We start from the raw sequence: 16,324 nt of genomic DNA, 5'->3' as shown, positions 1-16,324 counted from the left end.
ATTTGCGACTCGGCATCTACCCTATCCCTCTTTTTCATACTATTGTTATATTCCACACTGGATTTTCCATTGTTTGATATAGGATGTCTTCTTCAAAGCTGACAGTATGGCGTATTCCATGAGCACCACAGTACAGCCTCCTACCTGCATAAGTTTTAGTTTCTCACAGACGTTGTATTCAGACAAAAATTGTATATGAAGGACTGAGGGTACTGCAAACGTCATCAATACAAGTGTTGTGAACCTCTCCCATTTGTCCAGCTTTACTGTAAATGATCAACACCTCTGGCTCATTTCATTTAAAATCACCCAAAATAAAGAAATCTCGTTGAAAGCATGTCACAGATATTTGTAAAAATTTGGTGTAAGAAAGTACATAAATAGAAAGTGATAAAATAATTTTTTTTCGGATTTTTTAGATCAAAACTGTAGAAAGGGGGCTGTTTTGAAATGTCTAGCATTTTCTCCATCTGACGTCAGCGCGAAAGGTAGGTTGAAAGTTTTTAACTACTATAACTCCCTTATTTATAAATCAATTTTATTCAATTTGGTGTCATTAGAAAGGTAAAAGGACCAACTATATCACTCAACTATAAAAATGCACCATTTTAAATTTTGTATCAAAGAATTCCTATTGTCATACATTTCAACATCAATAAATCAGAAGGGTATTTGTTTTGTTTAATTATTTAAAACAGAAGAACAAAAATAATAATATACACATTTCATTTTGTGACTCTTACCTAGTGGTCACAAATGATGATCAGTTCTTATAAAACACATTCATACAATTCTAAAAAGCATTGATTCTGTCGAACAAGTTTTCAATGGACAATATTATGTCTGATTCAAAAGTATATAAACGACCAGTACTTGTGCTTGCACTAGGAGCAGTCAAAGTCATTAAAATGTTTTCATAAGGTATCCAGCAAACATCAGTGTGAAGTGGCCACGAATAACTTGAGGAAGGGCCACTTGGAGTCATGAACTTGACTTTTGCATCTCTCTGTTCTTCACTTATCTCTAGAATTTTTCTAAGCCACCACTGGTTATCGGAGATAGCTGCGACAAATGTTTCTTCTTTAATTGTGTTAGAGGCAGTGTTTAGAATTCCATGAGGAACTTGAATGAATTTAGTAGATAACAAAACACTCTTCATCAACAACTTGTTTTCATTAAGTGGTTTGGAAAAGTGATTCACTCTTGTCCCAGGAATGGTAGAACCAGCCTCATGTTGTTTTTGTAACATGTTTGTGAACTTTGTTATCTCCTCTGTTGTAACATAAAAGGTTTCTATTCCTGGAACGTAAGTTTTGGCAAATATAAACAGATCTTTTGGACTTAAAATGTGACTGTCATATCGACGCTGTAAACTTGCTCTTGTTGCTAAACGTTTAATAGTACCACCAACTCCCTATCACATGCATTTTTGCCATGACTAGTGGCAAAAAAATTCCATTCTGCAGTTACTCCATAATCTTGCTGTGATGGCACAAATTTAAAAAGTTCTTAAAGTTTTTATATTGTGCAGAACTGCCATCATTGAAGTGGTGGATGTGTGGTAATTGTTCCAATACATAAGTGAGAGCAGTTTTCTGGAAAACATAGAATGTGTTTGTATCATGCTGCACACAGTCACTTATACAACGCCATGACATTGACCTAATGCAATCGTCTGTTTTAAAGTACACCACAAAAGGATGAAGGGTGACTTGAATGTTCTACCAGTGACATCCTTGTGCAGCATCCCGAAGGAAACATATAGTTCTCTGCAAAATCCAATATGGTGATGCTTGTAGTAGCAGAGAGGGTTTCTTTGCTTGATTTGAAGTAGTGACTCTTGAGATTTTGATACATAATGATGTTGTGTTAAGTTTTGAAGTTTTTGCACGAGATACTCAACAAATTCATCGATCGTCTTCATTACTGTCTCCAGTGTAGGTCGATCAGTTTGCATCCATTGTTTGAATACAATATTTTCACAACCTTGTACGGACTCCAGCTCCATTAAAAAATTGCGCAGTTCATATTCATCAGGACACGAAGAACAGCGATGCAGCATGCCCTCCTCATTTTCCAGATTGCAAACAAGTTTCTGTACAAGTTCAGTGCACAGTTCTTTCACATTTGCAGCATGCATTAACAGTTTTACATTTTGGTGATACACGCATACAATATGCTATGTATTCCACGACTGTTTACAGCAACACATTCTTTTGGCCTAAGTTCACAAAATTTATTAAAACCAATTTTATCTTCAGTGTATATTTCTCTGAAAGCTACATATACATCTTTCAGATTATGTAAAATTAGTCTTTTTGTCTTATACACTCTTCTGCCATTTTCTGAAGGGACAGACAGACAGTCTTTTTTATTAGCAGAAATGCAACTTATATCATCTTCGCAGTAAAAAATTCTGGACACGTATTTCCACATTCTTACCTATTCCGTTTCCCACTTTATAACTTCCTTTTGACAAAATAGCATCATCTTTTAGCAATACCCTCGATTTCTTTACCATGTATTCGGTAGTGTTAAAAAAATTTGTATTTTTTCTTTACTCCATGAAGCTGGTGCTAAGGTAAGTATTTGTAATTTCTCTTTAACATAACTTCTGCTGAATTTCTCTTTAAGTTTTTGCATTAAAATATTACAGTCTGTACATTCAGCACTACCAGTTTCTTCAGACACACGACGCAGAAAAGAGCTGGATGGTTTGAAACTTTTTCTTGTTCTCTAATTACCAGACAGAATGGCTGCTTATGTAAGAACAAAATCAAGACGAAAAAAGTCCTTCAGATACATAAAGTGCACAGACACACGAAAACCTAACACACACAACCTGTGTTTGTATTGTTGATTAGCTATTTGAAGCAATTAATTATTACAGCATTATTGAAAAAGTATATGATCTAACAACAGAGGACAAACACCCTTTTGATTATTTTTTTATGTTGAAAAGTATGGCAGTAGGAATTATTTGAAACAAAAATTCAGAAGCTGAAACTTGTGATTCTGCTGAAAAAAAATTCCTGAAATTTGCAAAAAATGGTGAGAAATTACATTAATTACAAATTTTCAAACATTTATTGCTCAGACAAAGCACTTTAATAATTGTTTTTTATTATAGCTCTATTCTTTTACTTTCCATTGACACCAAATTCAATAAAATTGATTCTTGGTAAAAGGGGCCCCCATTTCAAAATGGTCTCCTAATTACAATTTTGGTCAAAAAATTCCAGAAAAAATATTTTAACCATAACTCATTATGTACATTCTTACACCACATTTTCAGAAAAATGTGTGACATAAGGGCAACAGCCACTGGGTGAATTCACATGTGTACTCTTCAACGTGCATTCATCCATCTTGGTCTTTCTTACTTCTCAATAATGAACTCATGTGAGCAGAATGCTGATGCAGTGACTGTAAACAGAGGGTACATTATGTCTACGGACTGATGACAGCACCTTCTTCAAAGTTTGTGCACATACCATGGAGTAGGTAATTTTTTGAGTGATCAGATCTTCAAGCTTATTTTATATCCAAACGGTACACTCCTGGACATAGGTTCCTTATCAAAACTTTATTACCAAGTTCCACCACAACCTCTAGAAGCCTTTAATAGGAATTGTGAAACACCCTGTACATGAAGCTGTCATATCATTATCAATTAAATACAGAAATAATAAGACTACATTTTCCTAATAAAGCAGCTGTCTCATTCTTATTTTTAAAGTAAACAGGGAGGAACCAATTTCATTTTTTGGACACAGCATTTTATTTGCAACCACAGCAGCTTCAAAGTTAAACTTTATAAATACAAAAATTTACATAAATATTGAGACCTGCAGGTCACTTACTGAATCTTACCACACACCATGTTGCACAAATGAAACTCTACCAACAATACTCTCCAGCTGTACAGTATTTAATATCCTCTGTGCTGCAGTTACATAATAAGTAATTAATATGATAAACATACCCCTACATGGGCACGCAGGTTGCTCACGCGTTTGGCAAGGCTCTTCTGATCATTCGCTTCAGTAAGAGTTGTTGCAGGGAGCAACGATGGTGAGAAGTAAGACATCTGATACGTATCATTATTTGCTGACTCAAACGACAGAGTGCCAAAACTGAAACAATAAAGCAAGATGTACAGTCCAGAATCTTTTTCAGAGACTTGAATAATCATAATTAATTCTTGTTTTATTTTCAAAAAAACTCAAAGAAACTGTACTGTTATTTTCGTAAGACAAGAGCAAGGAATTTCTATAACCTACTGTGAATTGTCTAAAATGTCCAACTATACATGTGAATATCTTAATACCAAACCTTTTTTGAAACATGTTAGAAGACCTAACAAAGGAGGCAATGCGCAGTAGACAGGCACATAGAAAACATCAATCAGTTTCCAAGACGTGTGTGTGTGTGTGTGTGTGTGTGTGTGTGTGTGTGTGTGTGTGTGTGTGTGTGTTTTCTCTATTCCCTAAGAAGGACTTTTTTTATCAAAAAGCTTAAATGTTTAGCAGTCTTTTCATTGTGCCTGTCTGCAACTCAGTACCTCCTCTGTGTGATGATAAGCCATCTATCCTTTTCATAATTGTTACTCCATCCCAGACTTTCCAGTGAGATGATACAGATATTTATATTTCTTTCCAGATTTAGCATCACATTTTTAGTTACAGATTTAGTATTCTTAGTTTAATTCCACTGCTCCCTGAATGAAGGAGGAAGTTACAAACAACAACATAAACGCAAATATATATTATTTCATTTTATGAAAACACACCTTTAGTGTCACCAAAATGCACACATTACTACAGACAACACTTCCCAAAATATTCTCTTACAGGAGGATGAACAGTTATTTTACAGTGGTTTGGTGAAAAGAATGCATTAAAAAGAAATATTCTATTTTCATTGTCATCGTCAATTTCCTTGGAAGACAGACAAAATATGGATTATATTGGTCACAAAGGCACATTGAAATGTTTTTATCCTGGCAGAAAACAGCTGATTTTGAGATCAATATTAGAGAAGGAAAGTTGCTACTCACCATATAACAGAGATGCGGAAAGATTCTCACAATTACAGCTTTCAGCCATTAAGGTCTTTGTCAACAATGTGCGCACACACACACACACACACACACACACACACACACACACAAACTGCAACCTTGGACAGCTGAAACCACAGTCATGTATGCGAGCTACGTGAGTTTGTGTGTGTTGGTGTATGTGTGTCTATTGTCAGCATCTCCACTACACGGTGAGCAGCAACTTTCCTTCTCTAATATTGTTACATTCCTTCCTGGATTTTCCATCATTTGATTTTGAGATCAATGCACTTTGGTGTTTTCTCAATTAGTAGTTTCAAATCATGACGGGCAATTCTGTAAGGTCAGTAAAATGTTCACACACAGCTCTTATGACCTCTTCATCTGACACTTTTTTTCTTCATTCACAAATATCTTTGGCCTTAATAAGGAAAGTCAGAGGGAATCTAGTCAGGTGACTGGAGGTCAACTTTGAACAATTCATACTTCAAAGCAGTTTTCCACATTGCAAAAGCATATTTTCCACACACAAGTATTTTTCTGACGAAAGAGGCTTTTTCTTTTGCACTCCACAGTTTTTCCCTCATTATTTATTAGCCACTTATTCCAGAAAAATTTGGGCTGTATTTGTAAGTTACTGTTTTAAACATTGCAAAATATTGAATAAGGTAAATCCATTCACATCTGAGAAAACGCTGGCCTTTCTATCGGGCACACAAATTACACTTCACCTTTTTTTCGTGAACAAGCACTGCCTTCTACTCACTACTGTTGCCATTTCATTAATAGCATGAAGAAGAGGGTGCATCTCTCATCCATATCAGCATAAATCAATTATTTTCTTTTTAGAAAAACTGATATTCACAATTTCAGATGCAGTACTCATCTTGCACATACTGTATTTACCTGCATATACCATATTTACCTGAGAACAAGATGATCCTGATTATAAGATGACCCCACCCCCCCCCCTTTTTTCCCCCTCCAAGAGGCTTCTTGAGAAAAATTTATTTTTAACATATTTTGACTCATCAAACTTACAAACACTTTTATTGACACACAACATCTGCCTAAAAAGTTAACATTGTGCCTATTCTAAATATACGACATTTACTTTTTATATTTTGATAATGCAAGGAGAAATAAAACAAACGAGAAGAATCAGTTTGCATTAATTTGTGTACTGTTTCTTTTTCTACATTTTTCATTTACTAATCCTGTCATTTATGGTATCACTATTTTTAATCATCATCCTAATAGCACAGTTGTGAAGTTTATATCTTCATTGTCATAAATATTTGGCCGTTTATTCTGAATATGGTTGGATTTGTGTGGTTGCACTACTGTGGAATCTTGAAAACACAGCTGTTTTTATCCAAATACATATCAAATTCCACTTTTATACTAATGTGAGAATGTTACAATGTCTCTTGCTTCCAAACATATCATCTGCCCACCACTCTTTCATTGGCTGCATAGGACCAACAGTTCGCATACCCCCTTTTGATCCTGTCATGTCCCAGTGAACATCAACAACACTATAGCATGAAACATGGAAGTATGCCATTTGCCCCCATCTACAACTTTATGGCCTCCTGCAGAAATGAATACTATTGCTGAGTATTTGTCCAATTTTAAAGTCATTTCAACTACATATGGATTCAGTCAGGCAAACTGCAGTTTCAAAGTGGTAGATGTTCCTAAAAATCCTAAGTATACGGTATAGGTTCCCATGGTTGGCAACATGATGTGATTTGCTGCCCGCTCACTACTCCCCTCCCTCACTCATCTAGGTCTCAGTTAAATTGGTATCACCTGTCACCCCTCCAACCCTTCCGTTGTGCTATGCTTATATGTAATATATATGTAAAATATATGTAATAAAGGCAACTATTCTCGAACTTTGCTCATCTCTCCATCTAATGATGTCTGTTTGTACTACCTCCACAAAGGGTCTTGTCACTAATATATTCTCACAATTATAGCTTAATACAATTTATTTTGTTTGTTAGAAATTTCATTCGGGATTAATTTTCCTTCTTGTTTTATCTGAATGTCACCATCATGTTCTAAAGCTGAATAAAAGCTGGTAACATTTTTATCTGGTATTCTAATAAGTGAAAATAGCCAAATTTCTTTTTTGCAGCCCACTTAGTAAATCTTTACAGTCTATCATAATCAAATAAAATAGTGATCCAAGTTCAGAATCAGGTACTGTTTTTTGAAGCACAACCTTTTTTCACTTTTGACTGTTACTTTTACTTACCAGCAGCATTAATGTAAGTTTTCACACAGTATCCGTACATGTATGAGAATTTTTATTGCAAATCTGTTCAAATACAACAAGATTTTGTAAAATGGCAAAATTTGGTGCTATTTCCTCCTGTGTCACACAAAATTGTCAAATTTTAATCATAGAAATAGATAGTCATAATGCTAGTCCATAGTTTCTTGCATATCCATTGCACCCATGCTGCACAGGTCAAATGTCGTATGGCTGTTTGAGCAACATCTACACAGTGTCAAGCATTTCAGTGTATTGAGGAAATCATGAGCCTGTTCAAAAGCAAGTACCGTTTGCCCAGGCCCAACTTTCCAAATTCTTCAAAATAAATCTGCATGTGATCTGAATAGCCAAAGCTTCATCTATCAATGAAAAGACGACCCCTACTTTCTCTATTAAACACCTTAAAAATTTTAACCTCAGCAGCAATAGTTTATGTTTCAAATGAAGAATTTGGGAAAAAACCTCATCTCGTAATCGGCTAAATACATAGTTTTCTCATAGTTAGTTCTTGATATGAAATTCATCATGCTCTTTGATACACCTATGATGTCACCTGTTTTCATATACCTTAAGCATCAATCATCCAATACCCTATTGTGCATTTTTTCCACATTTTGTCTTCATTAGTTTATCAAATAGTCGAGGTTTCGCGTAGTCTATGGCATAATTAAAGTGATTGTGGCAATTTCTGTTGCACAATTAGTTCAACATTATTCTGGTTAAAAAACTTTCTGTTTTACTTTACTAATGAAATTAAGTGCTGTTCTTTTACTGTACCATGGGGAAGCACTGAAGCTTTTTCCCATAAAAATACGGTTTGTGAGTTCGGCACTATCCACGAGTTACACTGCATTCATCATCACTGTTACCAACTGTCAGAGAATGCAAGATGAAACAGATTAATTTCATGTGTCCAATGTGTACATATAATTATTATGCACTTGGGCTGTTGTGTGATAAGATTTTTGAATCACACAGCTTCTTTGTTGCCTGCACGATGTAAAGTAAATATTTCTTCACATAAAATATTTAATGAGTTTTTACCCATTATGATTCAGAAATAATTACAAATTATTTTTAAGTTTCAAGTTGAATATAACTGTAGCTGTAGTTGTAAAACAAAGCTAAATGACATGAAAACTGTATAAATTCAACATCTGTAATAACCAAATGCATATGAAAATTTGTACCAAAATGATGTTTGCCTTGTAGCAAGTAAACATTACACTGATCACAAGGGCAACAAATCTCTCAACTGTCAAAGTTCGCCACACGGGATTAGCCGAGCGGTCTCAGGCGCTGCAGTCATGGACTGTGTGGCTGGTCCCAGCGGAGGTTCGAGCCCTCCCTCAGGCATGGGTGTGTGTGTTTGTCCTTAGGATAATTTAGGTTAAGTAGTGTGTAAGCTTAGGGACTGATGACCTTAGCAGTTAAGTCCCATAATATTTCACACACATTTAAGCATTTGTCAAAGTTCATTTGTTTACTGAACTTTTAATATGGGAAGATCTAATGAATAAAACACAGTGTTTCAAAATACCAGAAAATTTATTAGAGAGAGAGAGAGAGAGAGAGAGAGAGAGAGAGAGAGAGAGAGAGAGAGAGAATATATGATTGCAAATAATAAATTAATGAAAATCAGATGCGGAACAAAATCTCAAGCATCAAGAAACAAAGAGAAAAGCTAAAGAAACGAGATAAACAACTAATTAAGAGATGACATTTGACATTGTAATGCGAACTGGAACAATATTGTGATGCTAATTATAAATATTCCCAGGCAGAACTTGCAAATACAGGGGAAATACATAATTTACTTATCCAGCTAAATGACCCATTAAGTGGATGGTATACAAGCACATTATCATGTAACAGCAAGGTTTATCACAGCAAGAATGGTAAGCAGTGCTTATTATTCAATGTATCTATTGTTTGGTGTTAACATACTCCTATGCTATAGCAAAAGGTTTATTGTCTCAATACATTGTGTATGCATAATTTCTTATGACAACATGGTATATGTACAGTCTTAGACATAAAAACTGACCGCCGGCCGGCCACCACAGAGACTAAGTCCGAGTCGTTCACTTAAGAAGGCCAATAAAACTGACCGCCCCTGACAACTCTTTAAGTCCGGCCATCTGCACAATCTGGGAACACTGTAAGATGGGAAAGTGTTAGGAGGAAGTGTTGCCTACTTCTGAGCTGATACGGAGGGACTGAGCTCGTGGTCTTGCAGTAACCGTCGTGCATTCTAAACTTAGAGTCGCACGTTCGCGTCCAACTGTTTTTATTTTTATTTTATTTTATTTATTTATTTTTTTTTTTACCACATTTCGGTCTAAAGTTATGAGTCTGATTGAACATTGAAGACAATTCGCTTAACATTCTACCCACCGGCAATAACAAGTATTCCAGAAACAATTCCGCAGGACGGCTCGTGGCTGCGTCACGATCATAACAGCTTACGCTCGAGCGTTTCCTCGCGCTGCAGCGGCTACCGGCCACCGGCCAGACGCCACCCGCCGCCTGAAATCCGGTGCTGCCCATGTGAAGGCGGCGCCACGCTGTCAGTGTGTGTATCAATGCCATTTTCGAATTTGAAGTTCTAGTTATCATCTTGCAGCTAAGCATTGGATTTTGCATACTTGAAAATCGTGAACCACAGTCAAGCATTGTAAAATTGAGTCGCAAGTGGAAAAAGGTGTAACATCTGCAACACAACATTTACTTTGTTATAACAGAGGGGTGAATGTAGAGGAGGCAGCTAGAAAGATTTGAACTGTGTGTGGAGTGAGTGCTTTTGGGAAAAATACGCCAGAAAAAGATATTCTTGTTTCAATAAAGATCGTTCTGGAATGAATGATTTTCCACATTAAGGAAGTCTCGACTACTGATATATGTGACAGATTACCATTTTACCATCATGCGACTTTTGCATTCAACAGGAGAAGTTCAGACGTCTGGTGTAGGAGTACTGCATGCTCTAATTCGAAACAACAAAAATCTACGGAGTGCTATTATTGAACGTCATCAGGTCACTCATTGAGCATTCCTATGCAGTACTGTTACTGGTGACGAGTTATGATGCCTTTATCGTTAACTTCATAAGAAGAAATGAAAGGCTGAGCCCCACCAAAAGACGTAGACTAGAGTAAAGTGTAGTGAGAACATAATATTTTACATCTGATAGCTCCAGAAGTGCGTTTTGGGCTACGAATTCTGCCCCAAGGGGTGTGTGCAACACAGCTGGAATTTGTTGTCAACAACTGAGACACCTTTCGGTCCCAGTGTAAGAAAGTCGAGCAACTGCATGACAACTCACACTGTTGATTTGAGAAACAAAACTATCCAGAAGATTGATAAGAAAGTCGTCTCTCAGGCACTTGTATTGATAGGGAAATCCTCTCTCAAGAACCTGTCCCTCTCGTCATATATTCGTAAAATTTTACCTTTCCCGCTCTTGATCGATCAACCGTCAAGGCAATTCATTTCTAGACGAAAATACTCTTAAAACTACACTGGTTTAATGACATCGTATGAAACTGTGTGTTTCTACAGGCGTAGAATTTGCAAACAACATTAGCATAGTCAGATTGTTGTAGATATCGTGAAAGAAAATTCAGCTGCTGATTAATTTATCTTTGATGATTAATGTTGCGATTAGTAAATTAATGGAAAATGCAATTAAAATATTCACTGTACTAATACAAATTAAATTTAGCTTACTACAGAAATATCACGATGGCAATCTATCTACATAAAGCATTATGTCGTCTGTAAGACGATTGAGCCTATTTTAACACGAATTAGTAGAATATTACAGACTTTTAACTTCGAAAAGAACTGTATTTACTTCATTTCCTGTAACATTCGCAAGTATTATGAAAATGTCGCATTTCATAGATAAAATTACGTATTCACAACAACAAAAAATACGTCGGAAGAAAACAAAAGTGGCATTATGAAACTGGCAGTAAAGTAAGGTTTCCGCTCTGACACTAAAGGTTATTGTAAGTAGCAAGCCGAATTTTGCTCAAGCGTTACCTTACGATTCCCTTACTGAGTTTGTATCTGCCTGCTTGTAGTTCTACTAGAAAAGAACAAAAAATCTGGCTTTCAGCGAGTCTAGAAAGGCGAACGAGAGCAGCTTGCACCTGGTAGCCAAGCATGTTACCTGGGAACTGCCTTTTTCTAAAGTGGGAAGACATCCTTTTGTAGTTGAATTGTTGGCAAATGTCTGTCAGACGTGTGCCGTTGGTCTAAGCGTTTCGGTACGTTGAATTTGTACCAATGATTTTTCTACAGGTTTTTTCTGTTCCAAATAGAGACTTGAAGTCTCCCATTAGTATTTTCACGTCATCTTGGTGAATTCTGCTCATAGTATTTTCGAGTGTGTTCCAGAATTTTTCGACATTTTTGGTTTTTTTCTTATTTTTGATGTTGGTGGGGGAAAGTGCATTGATGAGTGTACATTTTTTACTGGGGCTCTGAATGAGCATAGTCTTAAGTCGATTGTTGACGAGTGTGATTTCTTTGACAGAGTTGATGATAGATCTGTGTTCGAGAAAAGCAATGCCGAAGATTGGTACGCCTTTCGCTACCTTTTGTTGTATTTTGCTCTTGAAGATGCAATGGTTTCCGCAATGCAAGGTTTCACTGTCAGTGAGTCATGGTTCATGAAGAGCAAGGATGATAATTTTTTGTTGATCTATTTCTTTTGTGAGATTATTTAGTTTTCGTGCTTGGATCAACGTACCGATGTTTAGTTTTCAAATGAATGTTTTCTGCTTGTAGGGACATTTACCAGAGATCTTCAATATTCTCTACCGTGCTAACCTGACCTCCCCAGAATCCGAAATTCCAACTGCCACCTTTCGACAGTTTGCACAGTCCATGTTTTCTTGTATTTCATTGGTTTGGCTTGGGTGATTCCAGGACCGTACAGGACCAGAGGGTGTTGAAGCCTTTAGAAGCAAATATTTTCAGCCGAGCTCATTGAGCTAACAGACGGTGACCAGAGTAGCTGTGGTTTTCACTTAGACGTGCGTGGATTTTGAGTTCAATGGATTTAGCAGTCGTTGAGGACTGTGTTAGTATTGGGTTCACCCCAAGTATTTGATTTCCTCGGTACCACCCATATGTGGGAGGGTTTCCCCTATCGGTCCCACAGGATTATTATTATTAGTATTATTATCGTCATTATGTCATCAGAAAATCCGATATGGTGCACCTTCCCACCAATGAAATAGATGTGCATTGTTCGAATCAGTATTTCCATCACATAAATATGGGTTATAATTACGTTACATTGCTGCTAGTAGACATATTTCTCACTTTTTCTTGGGCAGTTGTTACCTGTTACTCCATCATAGGAATTTATGTGCGCAGCATTGCTGCAATACAGATATTCAAATTATCCGATTTCTGTAATTTCATTTCGATACCAGATCGTTCTAATCGGATTAAGCCTGTCAGACTTAATGTGGATATCCGAATACGACTTTCATCATTTGATGGACTGGGTAAACCACATTCTTAATCGGACAGTTGAATCTAGATCACTTATTTATGACAGGGCCTGAATTCTTAAACACTGTGAAAAATAATAATGCAATGTGCTTATTACTAATATTTTATTTAAATATAAATACATGAACAAACGAAATAACAGTTTATTTACAGGAGCAGAGCCCCGTCCGTCATAGCAGAGCAGTGCCAGATTGCTTTCAGGGCCAAGAGAGGGTAAAACTGTTGCCGTTTGTTCCACGATCACTGAACATCAACCAGATAGAGAATATGTGGGCATAGGTGACAAGGTCATTGCCATGTGGACCTAAAAATGCAAGCAATCTTTGGACGAATATAGAAAACGTGTGGTGGGAAGTAAACCATCACGCTACAATGTCGACGACTTAATGAAAACAATGCCCCTACGCCTTCGAGAAATCTTATTTAATGATCGTGGGTGGGTTGGTTACTAAAAGTATACTTGTCCACAAACCCATGTGGACAATTATCTGATAGTCGGTCAAGCTTTGCTTTGTCGCAGCTCTTTAGATACAAGTCCATTAACTTTCAGTCTCCTCCTTACAATTCTTGCAATGCAAGGTAATTGAAAAATCTCATCCACTCGACGCCAACTGAGGAATTGACTGGTGCATGTGTTGTTCAACACACAGTAGTTGTCACTCTCACTGGAATCAATGGCTTTGTGTGTGTGTGTGTGTGTGTGTGTGTGTGTGTTTTCGTGTTCACGCACAACCTGAATCAATACTATTAACATTAGAGAGACAACCCACAATAAATGTTGCATCAAATATGACTGTAAAGTATTTTAATGCGATGGGAAGTTACAAACCGAATTTTTACCCAACCCACGACCTGCATATTACGTTACGTTAAGTAAGATGTATTAACGCCATAGTATCATTAGCAGAGACAGTGCGCTCTTGTTGTAGAGGCTCACGACAAGTGCAGCCATTAGCAGTGCCCAATGCCGCCACGATTTGTTTATGTTGGCTGAGCATGGACACTGCAGCAGACGCTTCGCCATAGACAGAAAGAAATCACCTTGGCTCTGACTGCAGTGAGCGGATATCACTGCCTGCGTGTTCTTATAGTAACCAACGTGAGACTCTACTCACAGGTGCCATGGAGCAATTGCAACGGGTATCATGTCATTAGTCATCAGAATATTAACCACTGATGAAATGTCCACTCTATTTGAATCCCAAGAAAATAGGAACCTTCTCACAAAGGAATGTGAGGTGATATCAAAATTTATCCAACATACAAAAATTAACTGCAGGGCTTTCATGTATGCAGTAGTAGTACACAAGGAAATATTATGTCTTGGAAGCATATATTTCATGTCCTCTTCTCATATTAACGCCCCCCTTGTTTTAGTATGAAGTGAGAAAAAAACATGAAAAACTAAGGTTCCTGAGAAGCATATCATTCATTTCCTCTTCTCATGTCATAACTTTTATTTTAGTATGAAGTAAAAAAACAAACAGTTTAAGTTTGTGAAGCATAATATGACACAAGATTCTTATCGTAGACGCTACCTGAAACACAAAAAGCAGGGAGCTGTCCATTCTTTTGTCCAACAGTCTGTCTCCTTTCATGCATTACTCCCGCTGGGAGATTCTTATTTAAGGACTTGTGGGCATCAAGTTCTTCAGCAGAACAATTACGGTATGGAAAAAAATGCAACAAAGACGATTTCCCCTAAAGCAGTGGGGATATTTGCAAATGTCTGTATTCAGCAATGACTGCCAGCTGCCATAACACTTCACAGAATCCATGCGGCAGGCAACACAACTGTGCATGCACTTCAGACTTCATTCAGTAAGACGTCAGGAGATGGATGGAAACGTCAGATTAACGTCGCTTTCCGAGTTGTATTCAATCCAGAATGAGGTGTTATTAAGGTAGTTGAGTGTTCTAGCAATTACACTTTTATAATTCCTATACGAGTACTCCGATAGCCAAAAGAACCCGTTAGTGTGTAACTATCGGGAACTGCATCAATATCAAACTGAAAGAACTTGAGACAATACGTGGCCTCTTCTCTTCGCTGGGTGACCTATTACTGTTATTTAGGATTCTCTTCGTCCTAGGCGTAATGCAAATGGAACTTCAGACGCGCTTTCCGCTATTCTTGACAAACATTGGCAACTTGTAATCACTGCGAATTACAACTGCGTGAGAATATGGCTCAGGTTGTCAGTAGTTGTGGTGGTGTTATGCTGTCAACCGGCTTACAGTAACGTTAATGGTGGCACACATAATTTAGCGCTGACTACCTTCTTAAGTAAAGATAGTGTTGTGGCGTCGTCGCTTCTCTTTATTTGGTCTCAGCTTGAGTAATCCGATTTAACGAACATAGTACTCCATTCGCGGGCTGCTAATGATACAGTATGACTACAGAGATCATCGTGCGGGTATTACATTAATTCTGCAATGAATTGCTTAACAAATATAACCCTCAGCTATGCAGCTGGAATGACTCATTACACATGTACTCTGTGTTGCACTTGGTTAAGGGATCAGTTCGCTGCTATCCTGCTTCTACTGTTCATAAATACTTGTATACTTCATAAATGGTCCAAATGGCTCTGAGCACTATGGGGCTTAACTTCTGAGGTCATCAGTCCACTAGAACTTAGAACTACTTAAACCTAACTAACCTAATGACATCAGACACATCCATGCCCGAGACAGGATTCAAACCTGCGACCATAGCAGTCGCGCGGTTCCAGACTGTAGCGCCTAGAACCGCTTGGCCACCCCGTCCCGCATACCTGTATACTGACCATTCGTTATTTGACTAAATATGAACTACAATCTGATTCGCATATTATGACATGGGTTAGCGCGGGCACAAAGCAATGACTAAGGGTTGGATGCCGTTGAAGTCCCGTTACACTGATGGCAACACAAATGTTTGCAAATCACCTATATTGCAATGGCATCTTAAATATCGAAGGACCGACGTCCACACTGTCACAGCGCGTTGAAATACAGCTAAGACGGCAGATGAATATTTGTGACTGACTGGGCTTCGAACCTGAACCTCCTGCTTACTAGACAGACATGTTGATCACTGCACTATTACTTTTTTAAAAAAAATTTGAGTAGACTTTCAGCACCAGGTAGGCGAAGGCAAAGAGGGCAGGGGTCGAAGATCCGAGGCCTGGCCTCAATGCTTCCCCCATACCTGTCACTGAGCAGCTGCATTATTCCCATGTATTCTATGTTTGCACCCACATCTACCTTTAAATTGTGGAAAAAAATTGAAGTAGTAATTAAGGTAGAATAAATTACAGATTGCTGCCTCCAATGGCGTGCGTTCCTTGTAGAACATAACTTATAACAGTGAAAAAGGGTGACGGAAAAATACATTACAAACATTCATTCAGAAATATATTCACAATTTAAGTTATTATGATCTTAACCACAATCCGAGT

General features: G+C 37.4%; 1 protein-coding gene across 1 annotated transcript in view; it reads right to left on the bottom strand.

The window, feature by feature from the left end:
- LOC124605334 (cell division cycle protein 27 homolog) overlaps window positions 1-16,324 on the bottom strand; it is a 231,427-nt gene that overhangs the window by 130,105 nt on the left and 84,998 nt on the right. The window contains exon 6 of the mRNA XM_047136940.1: window positions 3,986-4,136. Within this exon, the coding sequence (XP_046992896.1) occupies window positions 3,986-4,136 (151 nt within the window). The remainder of the gene's footprint in view (window positions 1-3,985; window positions 4,137-16,324) is intronic.

This window comes from Schistocerca americana, chromosome 3, assembly GCF_021461395.2.
Source record: "Schistocerca americana isolate TAMUIC-IGC-003095 chromosome 3, iqSchAmer2.1, whole genome shotgun sequence".
Classification (NCBI taxonomy): domain Eukaryota; kingdom Metazoa; phylum Arthropoda; class Insecta; order Orthoptera; family Acrididae; genus Schistocerca; species Schistocerca americana.
The sequence above is the reverse complement of the archived record's forward strand: the minus strand, read 5'-3'. Positions and strand labels throughout refer to the sequence as shown.